Genomic DNA, 27,529 nt, shown 5'->3' on the forward strand with positions numbered 1-27,529 from the left:
TGTAGATGCATTTCATATGCAGTACATCTAAATCTCAAGGGGGCGTGTTGGGGAGAGTATTTTGGGTGAGACCATGATGGGCTTATGAAATGGCTGTTTTTCTGCAATAATGGAACATTGTAGAAAATATCCAGGGCACAAATTGGACATTTGAAGCTAGACTGGAGAAAATATTTCTTCACTCAATGTTTAATTAAATTCTGAGATTCATTGTCAGAGAATGTGGTAAAAAGCAGTTAGCTTAAAAGGGTTTACAAAAAAAAAAAAGTTTAGATAATTTTCTAAAAGAAAAGTCCTTAAGTCATTACTAAGATTGATCTGGGAAAATTCACTGCTTATTTCTAGGATAAGCTACAATATATAAAATCAGTTTTACTTTTTGGGATCTTGCCAAGTGCTTGTGACCTGGGTTGGCCACTGTTGGAAAAGGATACTAGGCTTGATGGACCTTTGGTCTGTGCCAGTAACTCTTTATGTTCACTGTTATCAAATAACCCCAGTACATTACTTCCTGCACCTAAGGACTAGGCCTAGAATTTTTTCACCTATTGTTGGCTCCTGAATCAGCTGCTCCATAAAGAAACCCTTAATTTTATCAAGGAATTTTTACCTCTCTAGCATGCCCTGATATTACATTTAACTAGTCAATATTGAGATAATTGAAAGCACCCATTTTTATTGTATTACCCAGTTTGTTAGCCTCCCTAATTTCTGATAACATTTCTGTATCTGCCTATTCATCCTGGCAAGGTGGACAGTAGTACACACCTATCACTATCCTTTTCCCCTTTACACAGGGAATTTCCATCCGTAGGGATTCCAAGGTGTGTTTTTCAATTCAAGGCCCTCCTTAGCCTAAAATGCTGCACCTCCACAAATTCAATCCACCCTATCAATGCGATATGATTTTTACTCTGGTATGACAGTGTCCCATTGTATCTTCTTTCCATCAGGTCTCAAAGATGTCTATTATATTTACTTTTTCGTTTAGTATAATATATTCTAACTCTCCCATCTTGTTTCTTAGGCTTCTGGAATTTGCATACAGACATTTCAAACTATGACCTCTTTTACTAAGCCATACTATAGGTTTCTACCATGGCCCGGAGCACTAAATATTCTGAAGCTCATAGGAATTCTATGAGTGTCGGGCCATGGTAGAAATTGGAATGCTCTTCCGGAGTCTGTTATAGGGGAAAACACCCTCCAGGGTTTCAAGACAAAGTTGGACAAGTTCATGCTAAACTGGTGAGACTGGTCTCATTTGGAGCATTGGTCTTGAACTAGGGGCTGCTGCGTGAGCGGACTTCTGGGCAGGATGGACCACTGGTCTGACCCAGCAGTGGCAATTCTTATGTTCTTATTACAGCTTAGTAAAGCGGGGTGGAGGTGGGGGGGTATGTTTGTTCTTCTTATTTACAACTTGCTCAGTAGTTAACAGTGTTAATTTGCAGGGCCAGCTCAACCTATGGACCAGGTAAGACCATATTGCTGTTTTGAAAAAGTGTTAAATGAATGTTAGTTGAGAGAGAATTTTTGTAAAAGTTTTATTTTAAATACTGTATATGTTTTGTGAGACAATTGTTTGTTATAATTTTATTATGTATGCATTTTTGTAACCCGTGCAGAACTGTGGGATGCTGTGGGATATCAATTTTTAAATAAATTTAGTAGCTTGGAAAACCCTTTGACTGTTGAGGACCAGAGTTAAGAAACCCTGGATTAAAATGAGAATTTATTCAGCTCATGCTCTTATAGAAGGGATCCTGGAGCAACTCAAATAATAGCCACAAGATGGCACTTGAATTCTAGTATATCCAATCTCTATTTATTTATTTGTTAAACCACCTTTCAAATGAATATCAAGATGGTTTACAAAAATAAAAAGTTGTTTACCTGAACAAAACTAAACTTTAACACAGAACTAGGACAAATAAACACAAAAACAATATACAAAAAAAAGAAGGGGAGTGAGTTGCACAAAAATAAGTATTCAAAACCTTGCATTACCTAAACACAAAAAGGAAAGGTCAAACATAATACACTTCTCCCTCCAAATTCACGGGTTCGGCACCCGCAACTTCGATTATTCGCTGTTTTCATCTTGCTGACTACGCCCCTGAATGACATCATCCTGGAGTGCCGAGAAAAAAAGTTCAGCACTCTTTGTCAGCATGATCAAGCAAATTGCAGCGTTGGAGAAAAGTGTGCCGAAAGGGGTGCAGAGAGAAAAGTTCAGCACTTGCTTCAGCATGGTTGGGCAAATGGCAGCATTTTTAAAAACAATTGCGAGTACTAATGATAAGTTTTATTCACAATTTCACGGTATTCACAAGGGATATACTACACACCCCGTGAATATGAAAGCAAAAAGTTGTTTGTGGGTTTTTTTGTATTTGCAGGGCCATCTTTGACCCTAACCTCTGTGAATATAGAGGGAGAAGTGTAATTATAATAGCTTACAAATTCCAAAATTAAAAATTTAAGTTAAAGAAGAGGAAGAAACTCTAAGGGCCTCTTCTATCAAACTGTGCTAGCAGTTTGTAACACTATGAGCTGTGCTGAATGGCCCATGCTGCTCCCGACGCTCATAGAGTTCCTATGAGCATCGGGAGCAGCGTGGCCATTCAGCATGGCTCGCTGCACTAAAAACTGCTAACGCAGTTTGATAGAACATAAGAACATAAGAATTGCCGCTGCTGGGTCAGACCAGTGGTCCATCATGCCCAGCAGTCCGCTCACATGGCAGCCCTTTGGTCAAAGACCAGTGCCCTAACTGAGACTAGCCTTACCTGCGTACGTTCTGGTTCAGCAGGAACTTGTCTAACTTTATCTTGAATCCCTGGAGGGTGTTTTCCCCTATTACAGCCTCCGGAATAGCGTTCCAGTTTTCCACCACTCTCTGGGTGCTGAAGAACTTCTTTACATTTGTATGGAATCTTTCCCCTTTTCACTTTAGAGAGTGCCCTCTCGTTCTCTCTACCTTGGAGAGGGTGAACAACCTGTCTCTATCTACTAAGTCTATTCCCTTCATTATCTTGAATGTTTCGATCATGTCCCTTCTCAGTCTCCTCTTTTCAAGAGGCCCTAAATGTTAAATTTCTGAGAAGAGGTTTCCAGTCTAAGATCAACTGGAAGAGCATTCCAATAAGACGAGGCTACACAGCTAAAAATCAAGCCAAATTTTCTTATGCAAATATATAACTAACTAGCTGATGACCCGGCGTTGCACGGGTATTTAATTATAGCAATAACACAGTAAATGGATTCAAATAAAGATACTTTATAGTGGTGAATGAAATTATATTTTTACAGCTTTATAAAAAGTACAATAATCAAATTATAATGCGAAATATTTGACAAAATGAATACAATACAACAAACACAAAACTTGATTATAAACAACATTTTTAGTTTCACCTCCAGGAGCAAGAACATATAAATTCTTGGGTGAAGAGACCCCCAGAACATATCACCCCAGGTAGTGAGGGATCTGCATACCAAGTTTCGATCAAATCGGTCAAGCAGTTTATTATTTACTGTGAGAATGGCAGCTGAGTACATTTTTTCCATTGACATGAATGGGTGAAATCTGATTTTCTGTTTGTAGCTCCACCCACGTGTGCAGGTGGGCCGCGAGACCCCCAGAACATATCACCCCAGGTAGTAAGGGATCTGCATACCAAGTTTCGTTCAAATCGGTCAAGCCGTTTTTGAAGCACTGTGAGAATGGCAGCTTTTTACTGTTTTTCCATTGACATGAATGGGTGAAATCTGATGTTCTGTTTGTAGCTCCGCCCACGTGTGCAGGTGGGCCGAGAGACTCCCAGAACATATCACCCCAGGTAGTTGGAATTACTGTGAGAATGGCAGCTTTTTACATTTTTTCCATTGACATGAATGGGTGAAATCTGATTTTATGTTTGTAGCTCCGCCCATGTGTGCAGGTGGGCCGCGAGACCCCCAGAACATATCACCCCAGGTAGTGAGGGATCTGCATACCAAGTTTCGTTCAAATCGGTAAAGCCGTATTTGATTTACTGTGAGAATGGCAGCTGTTTACATTTTTTCCATTGACATGAATGGGTGAAATCTGATTTTCTGTTTGTAGCTCCACCCACGTGTGCAGGTGGGCCGCGAGACCCCCAGAACATATCACCCCAGGTAGTGAGGGATCTGCATACCAAGTTTCGGTCAAATCGGGCAAGCCGTTTATGCGTTGGTAGCTTTTTACAGTTTTGTCTTTGACATGAATGGGTGAAATCTGATTTTCAGTTAGTAGTTCCGCCCACGTGTGCAGGTGGGATGCGAGACCCCCAGAACATATCACCCCAGGTAGTGAGGGATCAGCATACCAAGTTTCGTTCAAATCGGTCAAGCCGTTTTTGCGTTGGCAGCTTTTTACATTTTTTCCATTAACATGAAAGGGTGAAATCTGATGTTCTGTTTGTAGCTCCGCCCACGTGTGCAGGTGGGCCGCGAGACCCCCAGAACATATCACCCCAGGTAGTTGGAATTACTGTGAGAATGGCAGTTTTTTACATTTTTTCCATTGACATGAATGGGTGAAATCTGATTTTCTGTTTGTAGCTCCGCCCATGTGTGCAGGTGGCCCGCGAGACCCCCAGAACATATCACCCCAGGTAGTGAGGGATCAGCATACCAAGTTTAGTTCAAATCGGTCCCACAGCTTTTTACATTTTTCCCATTGACTTGAATGGGTGAAATCTGAAGTTATGTTTGTAGCTCCGCCCACGTGTGCAGTTGGGCCACGAGACCCCCAGAACATATCATCCCGGGTAGTGAGGGATCCGCATACCAAGTTTGGTTCAAATCGGGCAAGCCGGTTTTGCGGAGGCAGTTTTTACATTTTTTCCATTGACATGAATGGGTGAAATCTGATTTTCTGTTTGTAGCTCCGCCCAGGTGTGCAGGTTGGCAGCGATACCCCCAGAACATATCACCCCAGGTAGTGAGGGATCTGCATACCAAGTTTCGTTCAAATCGGGCAAGCTGTTTTTGCGTTGGCAGCTGTTTTACATTTTTTCCATTGACATGAATGGGTGAAATCTGATTTTATGTTTGTAGCTCCGCCCACATGTGCAGGTGGGCCGTGAGACCCCCAGAACATATCACCCCAGGTAGTGAGGGATCGGCATACCAAGTTTCGTTCAAATCGGGCAAGCCGTTTTTGCGTTGGCAGCTCTTTACATTTTTTCCATTGACATGAATGGGTGAAATCTGATTTTCTGTTTGTAGCTCCACCCACGTGTGCAGGTGGGCCGCGAGACCCCCAGAACATATCACCCCAGGTAGTGAGGGATCTGCATACCAAGTTTCGGTCAAATCGGGCAAGCCGTTTATGCGTTGGTAGCTTTTTACAGTTTTGTCTTTGACATGAATGGGTGAAATCTGATTTTCAGTTAGTAGTTCCGCCCACGTGTGCAGGTGGGATGCGAGACCCCCAGAACATATCACCCCAGGTAGTGAGGGATCAGCATACCAAGTTTCGTTCAAATCGGTCAAGCCGTTTTTGCGTTGGCAGCTTTTTACATTTTTTCCATTGACATGAAAGGGTGAAATCTGATGTTCTGTTTGTAGCTCCGCCCACGTGTGCAGGTGGGCCGCGAGACCCCCAGAACATATCACCCCAGGTAGTTGGAATTACTGTGAGAATGGCAGTTTTTTACATTTTTTCCATTGACATGAATGGGTGAAATCTGATTTTCTGTTTGTAGCTCCGCCCATGTGTGCAGGTGGGCCGCGAGACCCCCAGAACATATCACCCCAGGTAGTGAGGGATCAGCATACCAAGTTTAGTTCAAATCGGTCCCACAGCTTTTTACATTTTTCCCATTGACTTGAATGGGTGAAATCTGGAGTTATGTTTGTAGCTCCGCCCACGTGTGCAGTTGGGCCACGAGACCCCCAGAACATATCATCCCGGGTAGTGAGGGATCCGCATACCAAGTTTCGTTCAAATCGGGCAAGCCGGTTTTGCGGAGGCAGTTTTTACATTTTTTCCATTGACATGAATGGGTGAAATCTGATTTTCTGTTTGTAGCTCCGCCCAGGTGTGCAGGTTGGCAGCGATACCCCCAGAACATATCACCCCAGGTAGTGAGGGATCTGCATACCAAGTTTCGTTCAAATCGGGCAAGCTGTTTTTGCGTTGGCAACTGTTTTACATTTTTTCCATTGACATGAATGGGTGAAATCTGATTTTATGTTTGTAGCTCCGCCCACATGTGCAGGTGGGCCGTGAGACCCCCAGAACATATCACCCCAGGTAGTGAGGGATCGGCATACCAAGTTTCGTTCAAATCGGGCAAGCCGTTTTTGCGTTGGCAGCTCTTTACATTTTTTCCATTGACATGAATGGGTGAAATCCGATTATCTGTTTGTAGCTCCGCCCACGTGTGCAGGTGGGCCGCGAGACCCCCAGAACATATCATCCCGGGTAGTGAGGGATCTGCATACCAAGTTTCGTTCAAATCGGTCAAGCCGTTTTTGCGTGATCGCGGCACATACATACATACATCCGATTTTATATATATAGATTGATTGATTGGTTTCTAATAACCTTGAGGTAAAAACTGGTTGATACTCAGGAGCAGAGTGAAGATAAACTGGAAAACCCGTATAGTAGGTTCAATGAGCTAAAATCAGTATCGTATACTTTAACGGTGGTGTGACAGAAAGCCAATGCTGTACTTGCAAAAGTTGTGTAACACGTTCAGAAGATTTAAGCAATCTAACAGCCATATTCTGAATTAATTGAAATTATTATAACTGATACTATGGAAATCCTACGAGTAATGAATTACAACAGTGTCATGGTAAGGGGGGGTGGGGAGACAGACCCCCATACCACATTCACGCCCTCCCTTCCCTGCCCCATACCTCTTTAAAATCTTTGCCAATTGAGCAACTACTCTAGCCTGCTGCTCGCACCAGCCTGGATCCCTCTGAAATCACTTCCGGGTCACAGGGCCAGGAAGTGATGTCAGAGAGAAAGCCAATACCAGCACAAACAACAGGCTGAATAAGCTGCTTCCGCTGGTGACGATTTAAAGAGGTACAGGGTGGGAAGGGAGGGTACGAGTGTGGTGTGGGGGCGTGGAAGGAGTGGAGAAGGGTTTGTCTTAGATGGAGTGGGGGGAGCAGAGAGGAGGGCACAGAAGGAGCAGGGGTGTGTAGAAGAGGGCTTGGGGGGTACCCTGGGCACCTCCTACCCTTGATATGCCACTGAATTGCTATAATCAACTGCCCCTATCACCATTGATGGCAATTCAATTCAAATGGTCAATTCTGTAAAAATTATTGGTGTTATTTTTGATCAGAAACTTACTTACCACGAACATATTAGTTCAGTGGTCATGGCATGCCATTACAACTCCGTATGATTTGATCAGTGTCAAAATTCTTAGAACCAAAATCATTAAACATTTTTAATTCATTCTCTAGTGATCTCAAAACTAGATTATTGTAATTCGCTGTTTAAAGGTACAACTCAAAAGGAGTTCCGCCGTCTACAGATTATTCAAAATACTGCCATTAAACTCATTTCAAAGCTGATAAAAGCACACTGGTTGCCAATCAGCTACAGAATTACCTATCAAATTGCCCTTTTAGCTTTTAAGATTCAAACAACTTATGCTCCACTCATTTTAGATAAATTGCTGATTCCCTATGCGCCAATTCGCTCACTTCGCTCAGTTGATCGATCTCTGCTATCCATTCCTTCTTTAAAAATAATTAGTATGAAACACCCTGACATTTTTTTCAGTCACAGCTCCTCAAATATGGAATGCTTTACCAACCCATATTAGGGAGGAAAAAAAGCTTCTTATTCAAAGATGCCTTCAGCCTGCCTTGATCAAGGAATGGTCTTCCTTCTGATCTCCTTTCTCCATCCCCTTCCACAATGTTTTTCCCTTAAATGTCTTCCTGTCCTATCATAAAATGTATTTCATCCCTCTCTTCCTTTGGATCATGTACATTGTAAAGTCTTTGTGAGTTTTTATGCTGATTGTAGTTCATTTAAACCCTTTTTATAATATGTACATCGCTAAGAAATTGGATAGGCGATTTATCTGGTTTTAATAAAAACATGCACATCCAGGGTGGGTGGGGGAAGGGAATTGCAATGGAATTTGATTCTGGGAATTTATGGATAGTTTCATGAAGGTTTTATTTTATTTGAGTATTAGGTGGGGGGGAAATATAATTGTACATTAATGTCTGAATCTTTATTGTGCTTGTCTTGTAATATTTTATGTATATGAATTACTTGTTGCACAATTGTAGTTTGAAAATTCAATAAAGATATACGAAAAAGAAAAAGAAAAACTTGAAACTTGTCATGAAGTAAAGTGTTTGCAATCTTGGGGCACCTACATACAAAAATCAGAGCACTACAATTTAAACACAGGCTAATTGTACGTTTGAAACCTGGTATAGTTATGTGAAGTGGGGTATCAAAACTTGAATGTGTACTACACGTGTGATATCTATTTGTCATGTCCATCACATATCACAGACTACTATTGATTCTGTTTAGTGTTTATAATATTACATTATCAGTCTCTTTAAAAAGGGCATACTAACAGGGGAATTTGATGTATGGCACCAGACATTAAGCACGTAAAAGTGTTCTAATGGATGCAAGGCACTAAAATTGGGCAGAAATATCAGATCTATGTGAAAACACACTAATGGTTCCATTTATAGAATAGTGCTTAAGTATTTCTGCATGAATGTGCAAAAGGGGCATGGGCAGGTCACGGGCTTTTCCTTAATACACACACAGTGTTATAGAATAGTACAGAAACATGCCCTATTTCAAGTTCAAGTTTATTATATTTGATATAACGCTTATTAAAGCCTAAGTGGTTTCCAACCAAATTTTACAAAAATTAGGGAGAACTTACAAGGAATATTAAAACTCATTAACGGACAAACTGGACTCAAAAGGGAAAAACGAAAAAAGGATATATCATATTAAAATAAGAGGAGATGAGGAAGGGACAAACCAAGAGGGAGGGAAAAGAAAAAAAGTTAAAAAAATGGAGAAGGAAAAGAAGAGAGAATAAAACCCAAAGGAAAAAGAAAAGAGGAAAAATAAAAGGGTCCAAAGAGTTTGAATCGGGGTAAATTAGGTATGCATGCTGAGATTTACACCTGGCTTCAGATGGTGTAACTCTTTGCACCTAAACTTGAGAATGGATCCTGGCATTGTGCACTATTCCATAAAATGTGCCGATCCCAGAATGCCTATTATAGTGGCATAGTAAGAGGGGGGGGGTCGGCCCCAGGCATCATCTTGGTGGGGGCGCCAGCACCCCTCCTCCTCTGCATCCCCGCTCCTCCCCACTCCTCCCTCCCCCCACCATACGCACACCTTCACTTTCCCCCACCATACCTCTAGCTCTTCGCAACAGCGTCGGCTCTCCCTCTGACATCACTTCCGGGTCTTGCGCCTGGGACGTGATGTCAGAGGGAGAGCCGACTCAGGCAGTGAGTTGCTGATGCTGCTCGCGCTGGGAAAGTTAAAGAGGTACGGGGGCAGGAAAGGAGCCGGGGGGGGGAGGGCAGAGAAGAGTGTGGCGGAGAGACAACACCGCCCCAGATTTTAGCACCAGCAGTGGCTCCGATGCTTATAGAATTTTTATGAGCATCGGAGCAGTTAGCGCTGTTGCCGGTGCAAAAACCTGCACTACGCATTCATAAAAGAGGGGATAAGATCCGGAATTTGTTGCCAGAGAATGGCAAAAACTTTACTTCCTTAATTAAAAATTTTGAAATCTTCACCTACATATATTGTCTACATTTTGTTGAATGAAATATATGTTTTGCAGTTCAGTGTAAGGGAGGGACTTTTTCCTATATCTTTATACATTTCAAGCATCTAAAGACACTATTTCTATGAGTACCAAACATTTTTATTATTTGTTTTTCTCCTTACTAATTACATCTTAGCAGAATATCATTACTTTGTATATGCTATCAAGATAGATAATAAATAATTGCACTCTGGGGGGGGTTCTCTTAAGTAACAAGATTTAAGAAATTCTCAATTCTCTAGATTGCTGTTTGGAATTGGTTTGGGGATACAAAAATCCTCAGGTATTTTCTATTTAAATATACTTCTGGATCCTATAGGATCTGTGGGATGATTGAAGAACATTGTTTCTCTGAAGGAAGACAGAATCAGAATCAGTTTTGTGTTCCATTGCTAAACAAATCAGTAATACAAAAAGATTTTCTTTATTCTTGGATTTTTTTGTATTATATATTTTCATTTGTGTGACTCAGGAGGCTGAGTGCTGAAATTAAATATCAGGCGTTTCAAGGGCTCTCCATTTGTAGGTGAGAGGACATTAGTTCCAGCATGATTTTTTTTTTTTTTTTTGTAAACCTGTTATCTCCACAGTTCATTTTATCTAAAATTATTTTACATAGTGCCATCTACTATCCTTTCCTCTCTCTTAGAGAGCCAATGTACTTGTCCCAAGCTTTCTTGAATTCAGATACTTTTTGTCTTCAACCCTTCCACCAGGAGGCCATTCCAAGCATTCACCGCCCTTTCCTTGAAAAAGTATTTTCTGAGGTTATTTCTGAATCTCTCTTCTTTCACCTTCATCCTACGTCCCCTCATTCAAGAGTTTCCTCTCAATTTAAAGGTATTTAAACATCTTTATCATATCTCCACTCTCCTACCTTTCTTCCAAAGTATACATATTGAGATCTGTCCCCATACGTCTTATGACGAAGGCCACTGATCGTTTTGGTAGCCTTCCTCCTGACTGACTCCATCCTTTTTATATCATTTTGAAGGTGCGGTCTCCAGAATTGTACACAATAGTCTAAATGAGACCTCACCAGAGTCTTATACAGGGCACCGATACCTCTTTTTGCTACTGGCCATTCCTTTTCCCATGCACCTAAGTAGCCTTCTAGCTTTTGCCATTGCCTTTTCAACCAGTTTGGCCACCTTGACATCATCACGTACCATCACACTCAAGTCCTGCCCCTCTTTCATGCACAAAAGTTCTTCACCTCCTAACTGTACTGTTAAGAACATAAGAATAGCCTTACAGGGTCAGACCAATGACCCATCAAGCCCAGTAGCCCATTCTCACGGTGGCCAATCCAGGTCACTAGGTACCTGGCCCAAACCCAAAGCAGTAACATTCCATGCTATCAATCCCTCGGGTTTTTGCGGCCCAAATGCATCACCTTGCATTTCTTAGCCTTATATCTTAGCTGCCAAATTTCAGATCATTCCCCAAGCTTCCATACCATCAGAGGTGTCCACTCTATTGTAGATTTTGGTATCATCCGCAAAGAATCAAATGTTACCAGGCAGCCCTTTAGCAATATTGTTTACAAAAACGTTAAAAAGAACAGGTCCAAGAACCAAACCTTGAGGCATACCACTAGTAACTTGCCTTTCCTCAGAGATTTCTCCTTTGACATCTCAATATTTATCTAGCGATTTTTTGAAATCATTATTCAAGTATGTAAATGCTGCTGTTTAGATTTGGATGTATCTCTACAATAATATCATGTCTTTTAACCTAAAAATTTCTAAGGATTTGTTGAGTCCACTCAGTAGCTGCTCTAGGATTTACAGTCACAATTGGTTTAAACACTGATTTTTCTTCTAGTCTTTCTACTTTAATTCGTAAAACAGAGCAACTTTATAAAGTACATATTTTTCTTTCTGATGACTATGATGTCAAGAATGTTGTGATCCAAATGCCTGTTGATTTGTATTTCAAAGCTCCACAAGATTTTGACCTACTCATTTTCTATCCTTCAGGAAATCTCTCAAATCATATCTCTTTGATAAATTTCTCTAACCCCTTCCCTCCCGGCCAAACTACCAAACTCTAACCATCTCCCCTCCTTTTCCTGTCCCTCCTTGTAATTGAAAACTGGTTACCAATACACTTGACAATTACTCTCTGTATCTTCACTGTATATGTACAGTCTCTTCCTCTGTAAACGCTTTGAACTGTTTGTGGTATACAAAAATAAAGTTATTATTATTATTGCCTGTTCCATACTGTGATTCCTAGAGTTATTTGCAGGGATTAATTTAGTCACTCAATCATGGCATTGTTTATAGCGATTTGGGCTATTTTGCAAGATTCATGGATTAGGTGGGCTACCCAGTTTGAGTCTGACTTTGCATAACTGGGGCATTTTTTGTTGAAAAATTTTTAATCTTAGATTTCATAGCCTTTGCTTATAAAACTTCTTTTTATGCTGCTAATGTAAACCAGTGGATACAAATAATTAAAATTGAATTAAAAGTTATCAGAGAGAAGTCGATATTTTGATGTGCAAAAGCTATCCACAGTGGCGTAGTAAGGGTGAGCGGTGCCCAGGGCAGTGGCGCCCCTCCCCCACCCCCCATGCCACACGCCCTTTCCCCATACCTTTTTAACTTCGGCATGAGTTGCATGCCCACATTGATGTCGGCATACCCTTTGACGTCACTTCCTAGGTACGGGTCCTGGAGATGATGTCAGAGAGAGCGTCGATGCCGACACGGGCAGCAACCTAGTACCAGAGAAGTCAAAAAGGTATGGGGAAGGCAAGAGGTGTGCGTGTTTGGCAAGGAGAGGAGCGGGGGTGGAGAGGAAGAGTGGTGCACACACACACACACCCTTACTAAGGCACTGGCTATCTACTTAGCTCAGCAGCCTTTGGAATTCTGCACGGTTTGTCATCTGTGAAATTCTGGACAGCACAGTGAAGTGTTTGTGAGGTTCTGAGTATTTTTTACATTGTGCTCTGATGGACTGATATTTTGGCAGGAAAGTAAATGTTTTGAACTGCGGGACGTTTGATTTTAATTTGAGAATTTGATTTACCTATTTCAGTAATTTTCTCTGAAGTTATGAAATATTTACTGTGAATGAGGTGGTTATAATCCTGTCCAGAGATGTAAAGGTTTGGGACAACTTTTAATTGTGGATGCAGTTTTTAAGCTGTTTAGTTAAATTGAAGCTTGGTGTGTCTACCTTTTATAGAAAATTCATTTTTGGACTAGTTTGAAGCTGTGTTGCTATATGGAAAGGTTATAGAAGGGAATTTTGATTATCCATTTTTTTAAATATAGGGAAATGGGAATTTAGTAAGACAGGTTTCTTCCTTTCAGTTATTTACAGGATAGGAAGTGGGCATTCAAAGAATGTAGATGAACTCCAACGAAAGAAGAAAATAAGAAATTCCAATGGAAATCAGTCTACTGAGTTTACTACACCCTACTATTGAAAATTAAAGAAGAAGTAATTGAAATAAAAGGACTTTATACTTACCTAAGCTTTGTGAATTCTTGATCTGTGGTTTCCTGCTACAGGAGAAAGAAAGCACATAGAATCAGTTCTTAAATAGAGAATTTCATTTCTTTAAAAAAAGTAACGGTGTAAATCTGAGAGAAAAATAGAATAATATTATACTTATCTGATGTTATTCCATGTACTTGGATTGTAAACTGGATCCAGTGAGGGATTCTAGAGAAAAAACTATATAAGAAAGCGTTAAAACAATCTAAAATTATTTATAATAATTAATTGTAGATTTGGTTTTCATGTATTGCAAAATCTATTTATTGTTTTCCCATTATCCCTCCCCCCCCCCCCCTATTTTTATGTACCTTATTCTTTATAGGGAAATAATGGCTGAGGTATTGGCTTAACAAATGACTACAAGGTTTACAGGTAAAGTAAGGCAGTGTTTGCCCTGTGAGGAGTAAGGTTACACTAAGATCATTCCTAAAGTTTCTTTTTTAAGCACTCAGTATTCAGCCATCGTCATAGAGTTTTGTCACAGTGCCCATGTCATGGCTTGTCTTTCCAGTTGTTGAGCCTCCAATGTATTTCTTTCTTTATATATTCTATTTTCAATTTTGATGATTTTAGCAATTTTTCTATCCAAACTTCAATTAATATGGGCTCTTTGCTGTTTGCAATATAGTCACTGAGACCATGCTTTCTTCTTCCACGTTTTGCTTCACTTGTATCAGGCCTCTGTGTCCTTTGATCCTTGGTATATACACTTATGTCATCAATGTCATTTTGTGAGTGTAGGGCACACATTGTCACCTATTTCCTGGGGTTTTGAACAAGATTGTGTAGTCTACAATGTCAGCAGTGTTTCTGATTAACTGAATTGTCCAAGTGTTAAAAATTTTAATTACATTACTTCTACTTATCTTTGACTTCAGAATTTTCTAAACATGCCTGATAAAGTTTGAGCTACTGTAGTGTTCATTTTGAACTGGTCATGTTGTCAATCTGAGGCTTAATATACTTATATCCTTTCCAGTGCCAGTTTACTGATACTTTCACTCATTAGCTCTAAACCAGCTTCTTATTTAATTTTGCCTCATTTAGATTGGTATTTAGAAATGAATCTATGGTAGAAAATGTGAGCCCACCAAAAAAAACCAAAATCCTACTGTACTGCCATATAGGTGTCACCTGCAGGCATAAGGGCTATTGTGGTTGTAGACAGGTGGGCATAGTAGGTTTGGGGTTCTTTTGGGGGCTCATCATGACCTGCAAGGGAGTTCTGGTGAGATGTGTAAGTGGCACCCTTTTTGTGAATTTCACAGTTGTACCTTGTAAGGTGCCCCACTGCTCCGTTGCCATGTCTGGGTGACCAGTCCATCACAATGATGGTCTCTCCCACGTCAAAAAGTTTTCCCGCTGCTGACTTTAAGCAACTAGTGCCCTAAATCCAAATTAGACTTAGACATATCTTTTGATTATGGGCCTCCATGTATATTGTAGAATAAAATGTATCTCAAAATGGAACAAAAACAAGGAAAACTGCATAAACATGTACAATGATGCAGGCTAAATTTATTATATCAAATAATTGAGTGCGGTTAATAATACCACCTTAAAAACAAACCAAGGGACCCGACACATGTCCGTGTTTCGGTTAGCACATCTTCATCAGGGGTCCCAGGTCGATAGAGGATCAAATGAAACCACAAACAAAAAAACTGTAACCTGTGCAAAAGCAAACACCGAAGAGCAATCTGTGTGTGAACTCCTACGTAGCAAGTTTTGTTAGCCTGCATCATTGGACGTGTTTCTGCAGTTTTCCTTGCTTTTGTTTTGCATCCTTTACTGCAGACCTTGTTGGTTCTCCCCTTTTGTTTGTTCTCAAAATGGAACGTCAGCATAAAAGGCACTTTTGAAGAAAAGAATACACGTGCCTCTTCGAAGCATAACATACATTGTGTTTTGCAATAAGACTTCTGAGGCAGGCTGTTTGGGCCTAAACACGTGTGTGCTGAGTTATTGTATTAATAAAGTAGAGTGTTTTAATTACCAAGCACACCTGTGTTTCTGGACATCTCCACTGTTTGTTTGCCTGTTAACACTAAAATAGCACATCTTAATAGTAGGCCTCGTTGAGAATTTCCCCCATGTCAGCAATTTTAGAAACATACACGTGTATTTTCCCAAAGCTGTCACAGAACACTGTATCCTTTACCAGTTTTCTTTTTGGAGGGTTAAGGGACATAAACCTCTGGAGAATTAAGAGGACAACTTTCCCAAATCCCTCCAGTGGAGTGATGCTCAGTATAAGCATTGTTCTTAAACCTAGATGTCCCAGGGAACAAGTGTAAATTCCAACATCAATCTGTTTGAACTATACTTACACTTCCCTTCTGAATTGGGGAATGCAAGTTTATTTTTAGGCCCACCCTAATGCCATCCAAAACAGCCATATACACATGTTTGTGTTTTAGGGGTCATTTTACTAAAGCTAAGCCCATGCTTTTTTATTTTTTATTTTTTCTTTTTTTAATAATTTATATTCAGCATATCCTACAATTCTAAAATTATTCAGGTATTCACGCATTTTTCCCTAACTGTCCCGGTGGGCTCCCACTCTATCTAAGGTACCTGGGGCAATGGGGATTAAGTGACATGTCCGGGGTCACAAGGAGCAGTGCGGGATTTGAACCCACAACCGTAGGGAGCTGAGGCTGTAGCTCTAACCCCTGCACCACACACTAAATGCTGGACATCCTTATTTATGCCTATGGGCCACATGGCACTTCATGCCGGAATAGGACCATTCTTTGCAGCCATTTAAGAGCCACGCCGCACTTTCATCGCAGGACTGTTCAGCATGGCCCTTCATGCTGGATCGAGGTGGAGTACGGATGGGGGAGTGTGGAGAGGCGTTACTGGATCAAAGTGGAGTGCTGATGGGGGGGGCGTGGGGGGCATCACTCCTACCACCACATGTGCCACAAGACATGCTGGATTGGGAATGGAGGGTGCGTTATCCCACCACCACATGCACCATGAATGCTGATGTGGGAGGCATTGTCCCCCCTCCCCACCTCATACGCCACATGCTGTAACCCTGGGCCATACTGAACAGTCCTGCAATGAACTGATGGCTCTTAAAGGACCGCGATGAATTGTCCTAGACCCACTTCATGTGCTAAGCTTTAGAAAAAAGGATATAGACATGCATGCAATATACACGTTATCACACCAAAGCAGTTGCCTAGGGCGCCTCCAGTTAGGATTAGCTACTCCACAGAACTCCAGGTGATGAAGCAAAAAAGGCTCTGGGATGAGTAGTCCTCATCAGGGTCTCTTCCACCAAAAGAAACCGGACCCAGAAATTTCCAGTCAGTCTTGGTTTGAGTCAAAACTTAGGCAGTTGCCTAGAGTACCTCCAGAGCTGACCCCTGTCTCTGTAACAGGTACAGCAAGGCACAAACCACTGTTCCTCAGTGCCGTCCAAACTGCAGCTCCTAATCCAACCAAGATCTCTTTTCAGGAGTGCAACCAGTCCTCAGCCCCTAATCCAATCAGCATAAAGTCATACGTGACTGCCTAGGCAAAGTGCAAGTTCCAGGGTCAAAACTTAGTCCTTCTCACTCTGCTAAACAAAAAGCCAGTTCAAAAAACTCTTTAAACAAAATTTAGTTCATATAGCTTTTATAAACAAAATTCAGTTCATCTTCCAAAGCTTCAGCCTCTTAGTTGCATGGGAAACTTCCACTGTTTCCGCCTCCTCCTCCCCCCACCCCCTCATTATCTCCCAATTCTGTTTCTGTTTTGCCTCTAGGCCTCCTTCCAATCCTTTGAATCCCTCCCTTTTCACACTTTCACAGAACATCGAGACTCTCCCAGCCTAGGCCCCCTCCATAAAAGAACAAACTTTTGTACCTGGCAAAGTTTAGCTCAACATTCAGTCATAAGAACATAAGAATAAACTTACTGGGTCAGATTAATGGTCCATCAAGCCCAGTAGCCCGTTCTCATGGTGGCCAATCCAGGTTACTAATTCCTGGCCAAAACCCAAGGAGTAGCAATATTTCATGCTACCGATACAGGGCAAGCAGTAGCTTCCCCCATGTCTTTCTCAATAACAGACTATGGACTTTTCCTCCAGGAACTTGTCCAAACCTTTCTTAAAACCAGCTATGCTATCCGCTCTTACCACATCCTCTGGCAACGCGTTCCAGAGCTTAACTATTCTCTGAATGAAAAAAATTTTTCCTCCTATTGGTTTTAAAAGTATTTCCCTGTAACTTCATCGAGTGTCCCCTAGTCTTTATAATTTTTGACAGAGTGAAAAATCGATCCACTTGTACTCGTTCTACTCCACTCAGGATTTTGTAGTCTTCAATCATATCTCCCCTCAGCCATCTCTTTTCCAAGTCAGTGTGTTCCTTTCCCAAAAGAGCCTACCTTTAGGCCAATTCCATTTTCTCAGGGCTCACAAGTTCGATCTCTTCCATGATATTACCACCAGTAGGGTTACCAGATATCTGGGAAAACCCGGATATGTCCTCCTTTTAGAGGACTGTATGGTGCCTGGAGGGATTTTCAAAGGCTGACAGTTGTCTAGGTTTTGGAAGCTCCCAAACTCGGGGCCTCTGCACATGCAAGAACATCATGATGGCATCATAATGCAAGTGTGCATACTCATGATGTCATCTCATCCATGCATGCGCAGAGGCCCTTCATATGAAGCCCCGAGCTCAGGGAAGGAGACACAAGGTTCATGTGGGAGTGGGGCTGGGGGTGGGGTGGGGCGGGGGCCAAGTGTCATCTTTTTATTTTAAAAAGGAAATATGGTAACCCTAACCAACAGGCTCCTCTTTAGACTGTGCTGAGGACTCCCAGTCCAACCCCAAATCTCCTCAGAAAGCCTCCTCAGTCAGCCTCCCAGTTCATGTCCAGGTGGAACTTGAAACTGTCCAGAAGTTCTGGGGGTGACCTCATATGGTCCGGTTTCCCAAGGATACTGAGGGGACTTTCTTTTCCTTCCCAGGCTTTCTGTTTCAGTCCAATTCTTGAGATTATCCCGGGCTGGAACTGCTAACAGGAGCCAGTCATTACAATCTGGAAAACCAGACCACTCAGTAGGCCTGCTTACGGAGGGAGGTGGAGGATGGGAGTTCAGCGTCCCTGGGTTGGAACTGCTCCTTCAAGAGGCAGGAACTTCTTTCCTGTGCTGCCTCTGGGTATCCCTATTACGATGACTAAATGTCAGTTTATACGCATCTAAAACTCAAACAATTCTAAAATAAGCACTTTAAATGTCAGTGTTATACATTGCTCAAATTTCATTCCTATGTCTCCATTAAAGACCTGTAATGTATGAGAACAGCAGCAGTGATAATGATGATGTCATTGATAATGACAATGTCTCTGCTGATGACATCAAAGAAGCTGACTTCCACTGTCTGGGAATTTTGGTGATGAAGAATTCTGTTTTGAAGGATTTTAAATCATTTATGGACTAAAAGCTACACTGTAAAGTTAATAAATGTGTTTAGTTAGGGGGTAGAGAACAGAGGGATTATGGTGAGAGGGATGGTTTAGCTAAACAGATATTGTTTAAACTGCTGTTATTATACTTAGGGCTCCTTTTACAAAACCGCGCTAGGGCCTTAACGCACGGAATAGCTTGTGCTACATTGCCGCACACGCTAGCCGCTACCGCCTCCTTTTGAGCAGGTGATAGATTTCCATAGCCGCTAGCGCGGCTTTGTAAAAGGACCCCTTAATGTTTTCTGGCTTTGAGCTAATAAAAATATTTATAGCTAAAATATTATGTTAAAACTTATAGCAAGGATGTCTAATCTTTGTAGACTTTCTTACCAGGATCACCCAAACTTCTAATCTTGGTTTATACTTGAGGCAACCACATTTCCTTTTTTTTATTTTTTTTTTGGGGGGGGGGGGGGAAATGCACCTCAGTTTATATTCGGATCAATTTATATTCAAGTATGTATGTTACCATCCCCTTTCCTGGTTGAACTTCATACCATATTTGTTATGCCAAGAGACAAGCAGAATTAATCACCAAATAAGCACATTTCTGACTCAAATTGGAAAGCATTATAAAAACACAAATGCATCATTTTGTGGTTTATTTCCTTGATACTAATAATGTATATAAGCCAATATAATTGTATATAAATACAATGAATTTCTTTGTTCTTGTTCTTACAGATAAAGATTTGTGAATACAATGAAAAGAGGCAATCTTACCTCAGTCACTGAATTTATTCTCCTTGGACTCTCATCAGATCCCAAGATGCAGTTGTTACTTTTCTTTGTGTTTTTAATCATTTACATAGTTACTCTGACTGGAAATATTCTGATAATTATTATAGTCATAGTGGATTCTCGCCTTCACACACCTATGTATTTTTTTCTTACCAACTTGTCTTTCCTTGAAACCTGTTATTCATCAGCCATTGTGCCTAAAGCCCTGGTGCACTTCCTCGCCGAAAGAAAGACCATTTCATTTCCCGAATGTGCAGCACAGATGTATATTGCTCTGTCTTTGGGCGAAACAGAATGTCTTCTCCTTGGCGTCATGGCTTATGATCGTTATGCGGCCATATGTCATCCCTTGCATTACACAGTCATCATGAACAAGAGGGCGTGTGTCATGATGGCGAGCGCATCATGGGCAGGTGGTTTTCTCTTGTCACTGGTAGACTCTGTCTTCACATTGCGATTACCATACTGTGGCCCTAATGAAATGAACCATTTTGTATGTGAAGTTCCCGTAATAATTCATCTCGCATGTACAGATACCCGGACCACCGAACTGATGATATTTTTGGTGGCTGTGGTAGTTCTCCTCATTCCTTTCTCCTTAATCCTAATCTCTTACCTTCGCATTATCTCCACTGTGTTGAAAATTCGTTCTGCTGAGGGCAGGCACAAAGCTTTTTCTACTTGTGCCTCCCACCTCACGGTGGTTACTCTATTCTACGCCACCATTATCTTTATGTATATGAGACCCAAGTCAAGCCATTCACAGGAGCAAGATAAAAGAATTACTGTGTTTTATACTGTAGTAACGCCAATGCTGAATCCAATGATCTACAGCCTGAAAAACAAGGAGGTAAAGGGGGCTCTAAGAAAAGCCACAAGAAGAGCCAGAGATGCAAATTTCACATGACATGATTTTCAAATTCATGAAGAACTTGTGAATGTTTACAGAGTGTTACATGTATCGGATATGAACTGTATATACTGAAAATAGAGTAAATGTAATTGCAACTCTAAACAGCAATTTAAAACAAACGTGCCACTTTCTAGATAACCTTGGCTCCATTTGTTGCAATATTACCAATGAATGTGAAAACTGCTATTTCTCTCAAAATGTATTAGAGGATTTCAACACAAAATCAATTATGAAATATAATCTGGAATACAAAGCAGCAGAAGCTTTTTGAAAAAGGTATCCCTTCGTACTTAATTTCCAGTCAAATGGTATTGAGCATCCACACACAGATTCATTTGCTATCATGCTTTCTTAGTCAACCTGATAGAGTGATAAATGCTCACCCCCAAAACCTGGGATGAAACATAAATGTAACCAAACTAGAAGAAAAAAAATATATCTGTTCAAGAGTAGAAGGATATGACTCTTGAGAAGAACAAATCAACAGCTATCACATCCTGACCTAAGAGTTTTGAAAATGCTACTGGTTCCAGCATAAACTGTGCAAAGCAGTCAACGGCGAAGGAATGAGATCTGCCATTCTTCCTTCCAAGTCCTGAATGTTAAGGCACTTATCGAACAAAGCAGAAATGAATTAAGACCACTTTGTTCGATAAGTTTATTACTTAGTGAGTTTTAGTATTGAAATTCTATTTTACAAATATTTGCATTTTTTACTGTATTATTGTATTTCGCTGATTTTCCAGCTCTTTTTAGTGTAAACCACCTAGAACTTTTGGTTATGGCGGTATAAAAGAATAAAGTTATTATTAATCTGCAGTGTGTATAGCCGGAGATTTGTTTCATGCCTGTGCACATCTTAGAGGAAACATTGGTCAGGAAGCAACTGAGTACCAGAAGCTGGACTTTGCTGGACTAATTTTGAAGTAGGAGACAGGTTAGAAATATACTTCTCCCTCCATATCCATGGTGGCCTGCAAATATTAAAAAAACATGAATAATATGTGGGCCGGTTCTGCTCCTATCCCCTGCTTCCCCCAGCTATTTTAAGCCCTGTAAGCCCCCCCTTAAGCCTTACGTGGTGATCTAGCGGGTTTTCAGGCAGGAGCGATCTTCTCACGCTCGAGCCCCGTGCAGATCACTCATAGGAAATGGCTACCTTGAGCTCCCGTCGTAGTCTCAAGAGACTACGGGAGCTCAAGGCAACCATTTCCTATGAATGATCTGCACTGGGCAGGAGCGTAGGAAGATCGCTCCTGCCCCGAAAACCCGCTAGACCACAAGGTAAGGCTTATGGGGGGGGGGGGGTCTTACAGGGCTTAAAATAGCCTGAAAAAAGAAAAAATAAAATTTTGGTTTAAAATCGCGAATAAGTGAATCCATAGATACGGAAACCACAAATACGGAGGAGGAATCATGGAATCAATCAGATACCAGATTGAGTTTCATGACTAAGAATTAGATCAGGGGTGTCCAACCTGCAGCCCCGGCTGAGGGTGATGCAGTGTTTTCCTCTGCTGCCCCCGGGTGTTTACTGTCTTGCTGGCTCCCTCCTCTGTCTTGCTGCAGCGTTTGCATGTTTGTGTAGCCCCAGAAACATTTTTTTTGGCCAATGCGGCCCAGGGAAGCCAAAAGGTTGGACACCCCTGAATTAGATGAAAGGGGGGACATTTCTTAAAACATTTTTCAGAATAATTTTTTAACAGTATTTCCCGATGTCTAGAACTCCAGATTTTTATTAACAAACATGCTGGTATTCAAAGCAAATAATGAATTCACTAGTAGCTGGTGGACACTTGACTTGCCTATCCATGGATTTTCACCCAATATACAGATAGTATCGGGTCAAAAAAATCTGTCTATGAGAATAATAAAGGTGTGGAGGGAAAGCGGAACAAGGGAAGACTGTGGAAATTATCCAGATATTGGAGACAGTCAGCCACTATCTAGATAAGCAGTGTGATGTTGAGAAGCTACTGCTGCCTGTTTCACTATCTGCTCTACCTTGCTCTGACAGCTTCAGACCCTGGTGCCACCTGATCTGCTGTCTACTGTATTGTTACTAGTGCCATCTAGTTGATACTGCGCAATGGGATCAGCTGCCCTGTCATGCTTTTTTTTTTTTTTTTTCTACAAATGCATTTTGTCCCCTGAGGTGGCCTTCTTTTCCTCTGTGACTCATACCCCCAATCTACATATTTTGTAATATTAAATACACAGGTTATAATGTTTGTAATCACAATTCTCAAATGTCTTTACTGCTTGCTCATAGTATATCCATATACAGTACACTCATACTCGTACATAGCTCCCACACCAATGTATAGCTGTTAGAGTGAGGGCCATGGAACATGAGGAACCATGGGTTTTTGGTTTGTTTATTTTTTAAATATGTTTATTAGCGATTGCAACTGTTTGAGTTTCCCATACAGTTTTGTACTTATTGTGCGCCTTGCGTCCTTGTACTGTTGGATCATCGGGTTATCTATAGTTAAGCCCTCTTCAATGTGCTCATGCAGACCTAACAGGCTAACCCTTTACTCATCCTCATCTCTTCCATGGTGCATCTTGACCTGTATCCAGTGAGAGTATTTTCTCTGCGATGTAAGTGGAGCACAGCAAATAGCAAAGCAAAAAGAAGCCAACGAAACTGCGGTGAAATTGCAACGCAAAACTCAATACAAAACTGCAGAAAATGTACAAAGTACAGGAATTTTATTCAATAAAACATATATAAAATATATAAGTCATAAAAACAATGGTAATGACAACAATAAAAAATAAAAATAATAAAATTTTAATCCCAAGATTGGTTCTTGATGTAAAGCATACCGGACCCGATACGGTCCGTATTTCGAAAAACACTTTTTCCTCAGGGGTCCGAGATATTCATTACGTGGGCATTCAAGAACCGTATGGATCAAAACAATTGAACAAAAAGTCTAGGGGCACAAGTGGAATAACTCTTCTGTAAAGAATGCTGCTCAGAAAAACCCCTGAGGAAGAAGTGTTTTTAGAAACATGGACCGTATCGGGTCTGGTATGCTTTACATCAAGAATCAATCTTGGGATTAAAATTTTATTATTTTTATTATTGGCATTACCATTGAGCACAACAAATAGCCATCACTCTTGGTCTGTGCTGCATATTTCCATCAGCAAACACAGTGGAAATTAACCTATGGTGCTGGGTAGAGCTGTAATGTGTCATGGCAGCAGTCATGTAATATGAAGCAGGGAACATCAGCAAATTATCTGTCCACTATGACAAATTGTATGTCCACTATGATCAGCTGTATGGGGCTGCAGGAGTCATGGTCAAACTAAATCATAATAAGATAGCTCTGTTGCATGGCATATGCCACCAGCTCGATGCTATATTGCCTTTTGATAAGGCAGGTTCATAAATCTGAGCGGTTATGGAGAAAGGAGAAAACACCTAATGTCCAAAGAAGGTGTGCAGCCTTTCAGAATTATTACCGATGGGCAGTGAGGAAAGCAAAATTTCAGTATTACTCTTAAATAATTGTGTAGAATGAATGCCCAGCTAGGAAGTTTTCCATTAATGGATTCTCTAACCGATGGGGAGAACAGATTACTTGTGCTGAGGCCAGAGGTGGATTATTTGGCTAACTACTTTTGTGATAAAGTAGAAAAACTTTGTGTCCTATGACTAGTTCGCCAAGGCAATTTAGCAGATTCCTTAGGAGACAGAAAAATACAATTTAGATTATCAATGATGGTGAAATTGGGGTGCTGAACTCATAACAAATTTCCTCTTACCCAACAAAGAAAAATAAAATAAATCTGGAGTGAATGACCAGCCTGTATCTACTGTAAATGTCAAAAGCAGGGCAGGTAATGCAAACTTGCACTTTGTTGCCTCTTATTCTCTCTCTCCCTCCATTCAGCCCATCTACAGCACTTTTCTCCAACCAGGCCCTCAGATCCTCATTTACACCACACATTTTTCCTTCAAAATTTTTTTTATTCTCCTAATTTCTTTTGCTTGTTTACTCCTCCTTGTCCTCTTTCCCTCCTTCCCTACTCCCTCTGCACTTTTTAATTGTTTCTCCTTTTGCATAAGCATAATTGAATTTTTATATTTGGGGGCAGGGAGTTTAGTAGCTCTCTTCTTGCTCTACTCCCTAAATCCTTTTTAGCCTGTTCTGCTTCTCATTTCCCCTTGACCCAGACTTCTATTTCTGTACACTCCTCAGCAAGCTCCAATGTACATTTACCTAACTAGTTGCTGTTCATTGCAGGTTTGGCTCACCCATCCCTTCACTGCTTCCCACTTTTCACTCTCCTCTACAGGTGAGACTTCTTTTCCTTGGTAGGTTTGACTCATCTTCAATTTGTAACTCCCCATTGACCACAGGCATGGATCATTTCCCTGCTCTGCTCTCCCTGGCTTCAGGCGCATTCCTGTTTACTGGGACTGCTTCCCCATCCCCTTTTGCACTGCAGCACTTCCCCTGGTGCTCAGATTATGGGCCAATGACCACCCCTCTGCCTGTAGAGTCTAAACCAGTGGTTTTCAACCTTTTTACACCTATGGACCGGCAGAAATAAAAGAATTATTCTGTGGACCGGCATCGATCCGTGGATCGGCGGTTGAAGAACACTGGGCTAAGTTGTGGGCCAGACCCTGCCCATCTCTACCCAATCTCCACCCCAGACACTGCCCCCATAATAGTACTAATTGCACCTTGCACGTCCCGTGCCTCATCTGGAAGCCTTCCCTTTGATGTTGCAATGTCAGAGAGAAGGCTTCCAGTTCAGGAGCAGGATGACCATAGGAGCCACTGCCCGTGGCTTTGTGCACTGAATCAATTAGGAAGAGGGAGCTAGCTTGAAGATAACGCCGCATCGATTGCACCATGGACCGGCGGTTGAAGAACACTGTTTTGGGCCTGATGCATGTGCTGGCTCTGTGGACCGGCAGGAAATTTCTGTGGACCGGCACTGGTCCATGGACCAGTGGTTGAAGAACACTGGTCTAAACTAAACTAAAGTAAAGCTTAACTTTATATACCGGGTCATCAACCTAAGGAAGCTCGACTCGGTTTACAACAATGAAATAAGAACTGAAAAAAGAAAGAACAGAGGTTTCCAAAAGAGATTAATTTTCAAAATGTTTAGCAAATAAAAAAGTTTTTAAGAAATTTACGAAAAGATTCTTTGCCACATGCTTAGGAAGCCCAGCAAGGATCACAGTTTGAAACCTCAAAGATTACATGTTGAGTGGGAAAACATATTCCAACAGCCCAGGGCACAGAAGCATGCCCTCATACTAAGTCACTATGTTTGGGCTGCCTGCATGATATTGCTCAGTTAAGATCTTACAGAATTTTACTAAACGCCAAGAACAGGGATTTAGCAATTAAACACAAGGAATGTCAGGGAACCAAACCACCAAACCAAGAAACACAGAGAGTTTGTGAGACAATATGTTCCTTCTCTCATTCCCTCCAACTTTGTCAATGATTTCCTGCCACCTCTTCCTAACTGCTGCTGATGAAGTACTTTTTTTAGCTCCCATAGTCCAGTGCCCATTTCTACCTCCTGTGGGATGGGGAATAATATTTTTAAATTTTGTCAGGAATTAGAACAGTGCTAATTTCCATTCCCCCTCTTTTCAATATCTGACCATAGCCCCTCTCAATGCCAGAGCTGCCAAGAGAAAATACGATTTAAAAGGGAGATTTCTAGCTCAGGAATTCCAAGCTTCCACAACCTCATTCCCTTTCCCCATCTTTGTAATGAAACATCACATTTATCCCTGTAACTCCAAGATTGGAAGGAAAGAGCGGATACCCAAAATTGACACAGTTTAATTAGCAACATAATACATTCTTACCCTGTGATTCTTGGGTTCAGTCATTTGTGGGGAGCAGCTGATAGATTTGAACCATATCCCCCGAAATCTGAAAATGATCTTTGCTTGTTCTTGATTTTTTTTTTCTTAGTTTCACCTCTCCTGCCACTTCTATGCCTCCAACTTGATCCTCTCTATTCAGAACCCTTTTCTCAATTTATCTACCCTATCATCCCCCTTGAACGCCACACAGTTCCTCTTCCTGTCCTCATCTCTGTTTTTTTCTTTCTTCAACACATTCCTCATCCACTTATCTTTGTATCACAGTCCATACCACTCCTTCCCCCTCCCCCCCCCCCGCTTGCTTTCATTTTAACTCTGTTTTCCCTTTTATGTTTCATACCTCTTCACCTCATGACCCATGTCTTCCAGCTCTCAGAGCCCGTGTCTAACTTTTTTCCTTACACCTTTCCCAGTGCCTCCCACAACACTTCTCCCCCTCTCTATTGTAGACCAATGGCAGACAGCCTCTCTGACCTACACTGCAGCTCTTCTTTGTTCTTTGCTATTAGCTAATTGGTCAGATATTCCTTAGCCAGCCATCATGTTTCTATGACCTAGAACAGTGGTCTCAAACTCAAACCCTTTGCAGGGCCACATTTTGGATTTGTAGGTACTTGGAGGGCAGCAGAAAAAAATAGTTAATGTCTTATTAAAAAAATTACAATTTTGCATGAGGTAAAACTCTTTATAGTTTATAAATCTTCCCTCTCCCCCCCCCCCCCCGAAGGCCTGCATGTCCCGCCCCCCTTCTTTGCAGCATCCTCCAGCTTCTCCCTAGCCTCCTGGTCTTAGTTTCAGCTAATTACCATAACCTGCAGAGAGGATCACCAGTGCTATAGCGCTCCTTGCAGGCTGCCATCGGCCTCTGCAGCACATTCCCTCTGCTACGGTCCCACCCCTCCTCTGACATCAGGAGCAGGATCACAGCAAAGGGAGAGTGCTGCTGAGGACAACGGCAGCCTACAAGGAGTGCTAGAATCCTCTCTGCAGGCTACAGTAATTATCTGAAGGTAAGAGCGGGAGGCCAGGGGGAAGCCGGAGGACGCTGCAAAGAGCGGGTAGCACTAGTACAGACTGTGGGCCGCAAAATAGTACCTGGCGAGCCGCATGTGGCCCCCAGGCCACGAGTTTGAGACCACTGGGATAGGC

The 27,529-nt window shown here is 41.5% G+C and overlaps 1 protein-coding gene across 1 annotated transcript in view; it reads left to right on the forward strand.

Annotated features, from left to right (window-relative positions):
* The window catches only part of LOC117355940 (olfactory receptor 2D3-like), an 86,124-nt gene extending 65,027 nt beyond the window's left edge, over nt 1-21,097 (forward strand). The window contains exon 2 of the mRNA XM_033935134.1: nt 19,527-21,097. Coding sequence (XP_033791025.1) covers nt 19,546-20,490 — 945 coding nt within the window. The 5' untranslated portion in view covers nt 19,527-19,545 and the 3' untranslated portion in view covers nt 20,491-21,097. The remainder of the gene's footprint in view (nt 1-19,526) is intronic.
* Nucleotides 21,098-27,529: the final 6,432 nt, after the last annotated feature.

Source organism: Geotrypetes seraphini, chromosome 1 (genome assembly GCF_902459505.1).
Source record: "Geotrypetes seraphini chromosome 1, aGeoSer1.1, whole genome shotgun sequence".
Taxonomy (NCBI): Eukaryota; Metazoa; Chordata; class Amphibia; order Gymnophiona; family Dermophiidae; genus Geotrypetes; species Geotrypetes seraphini.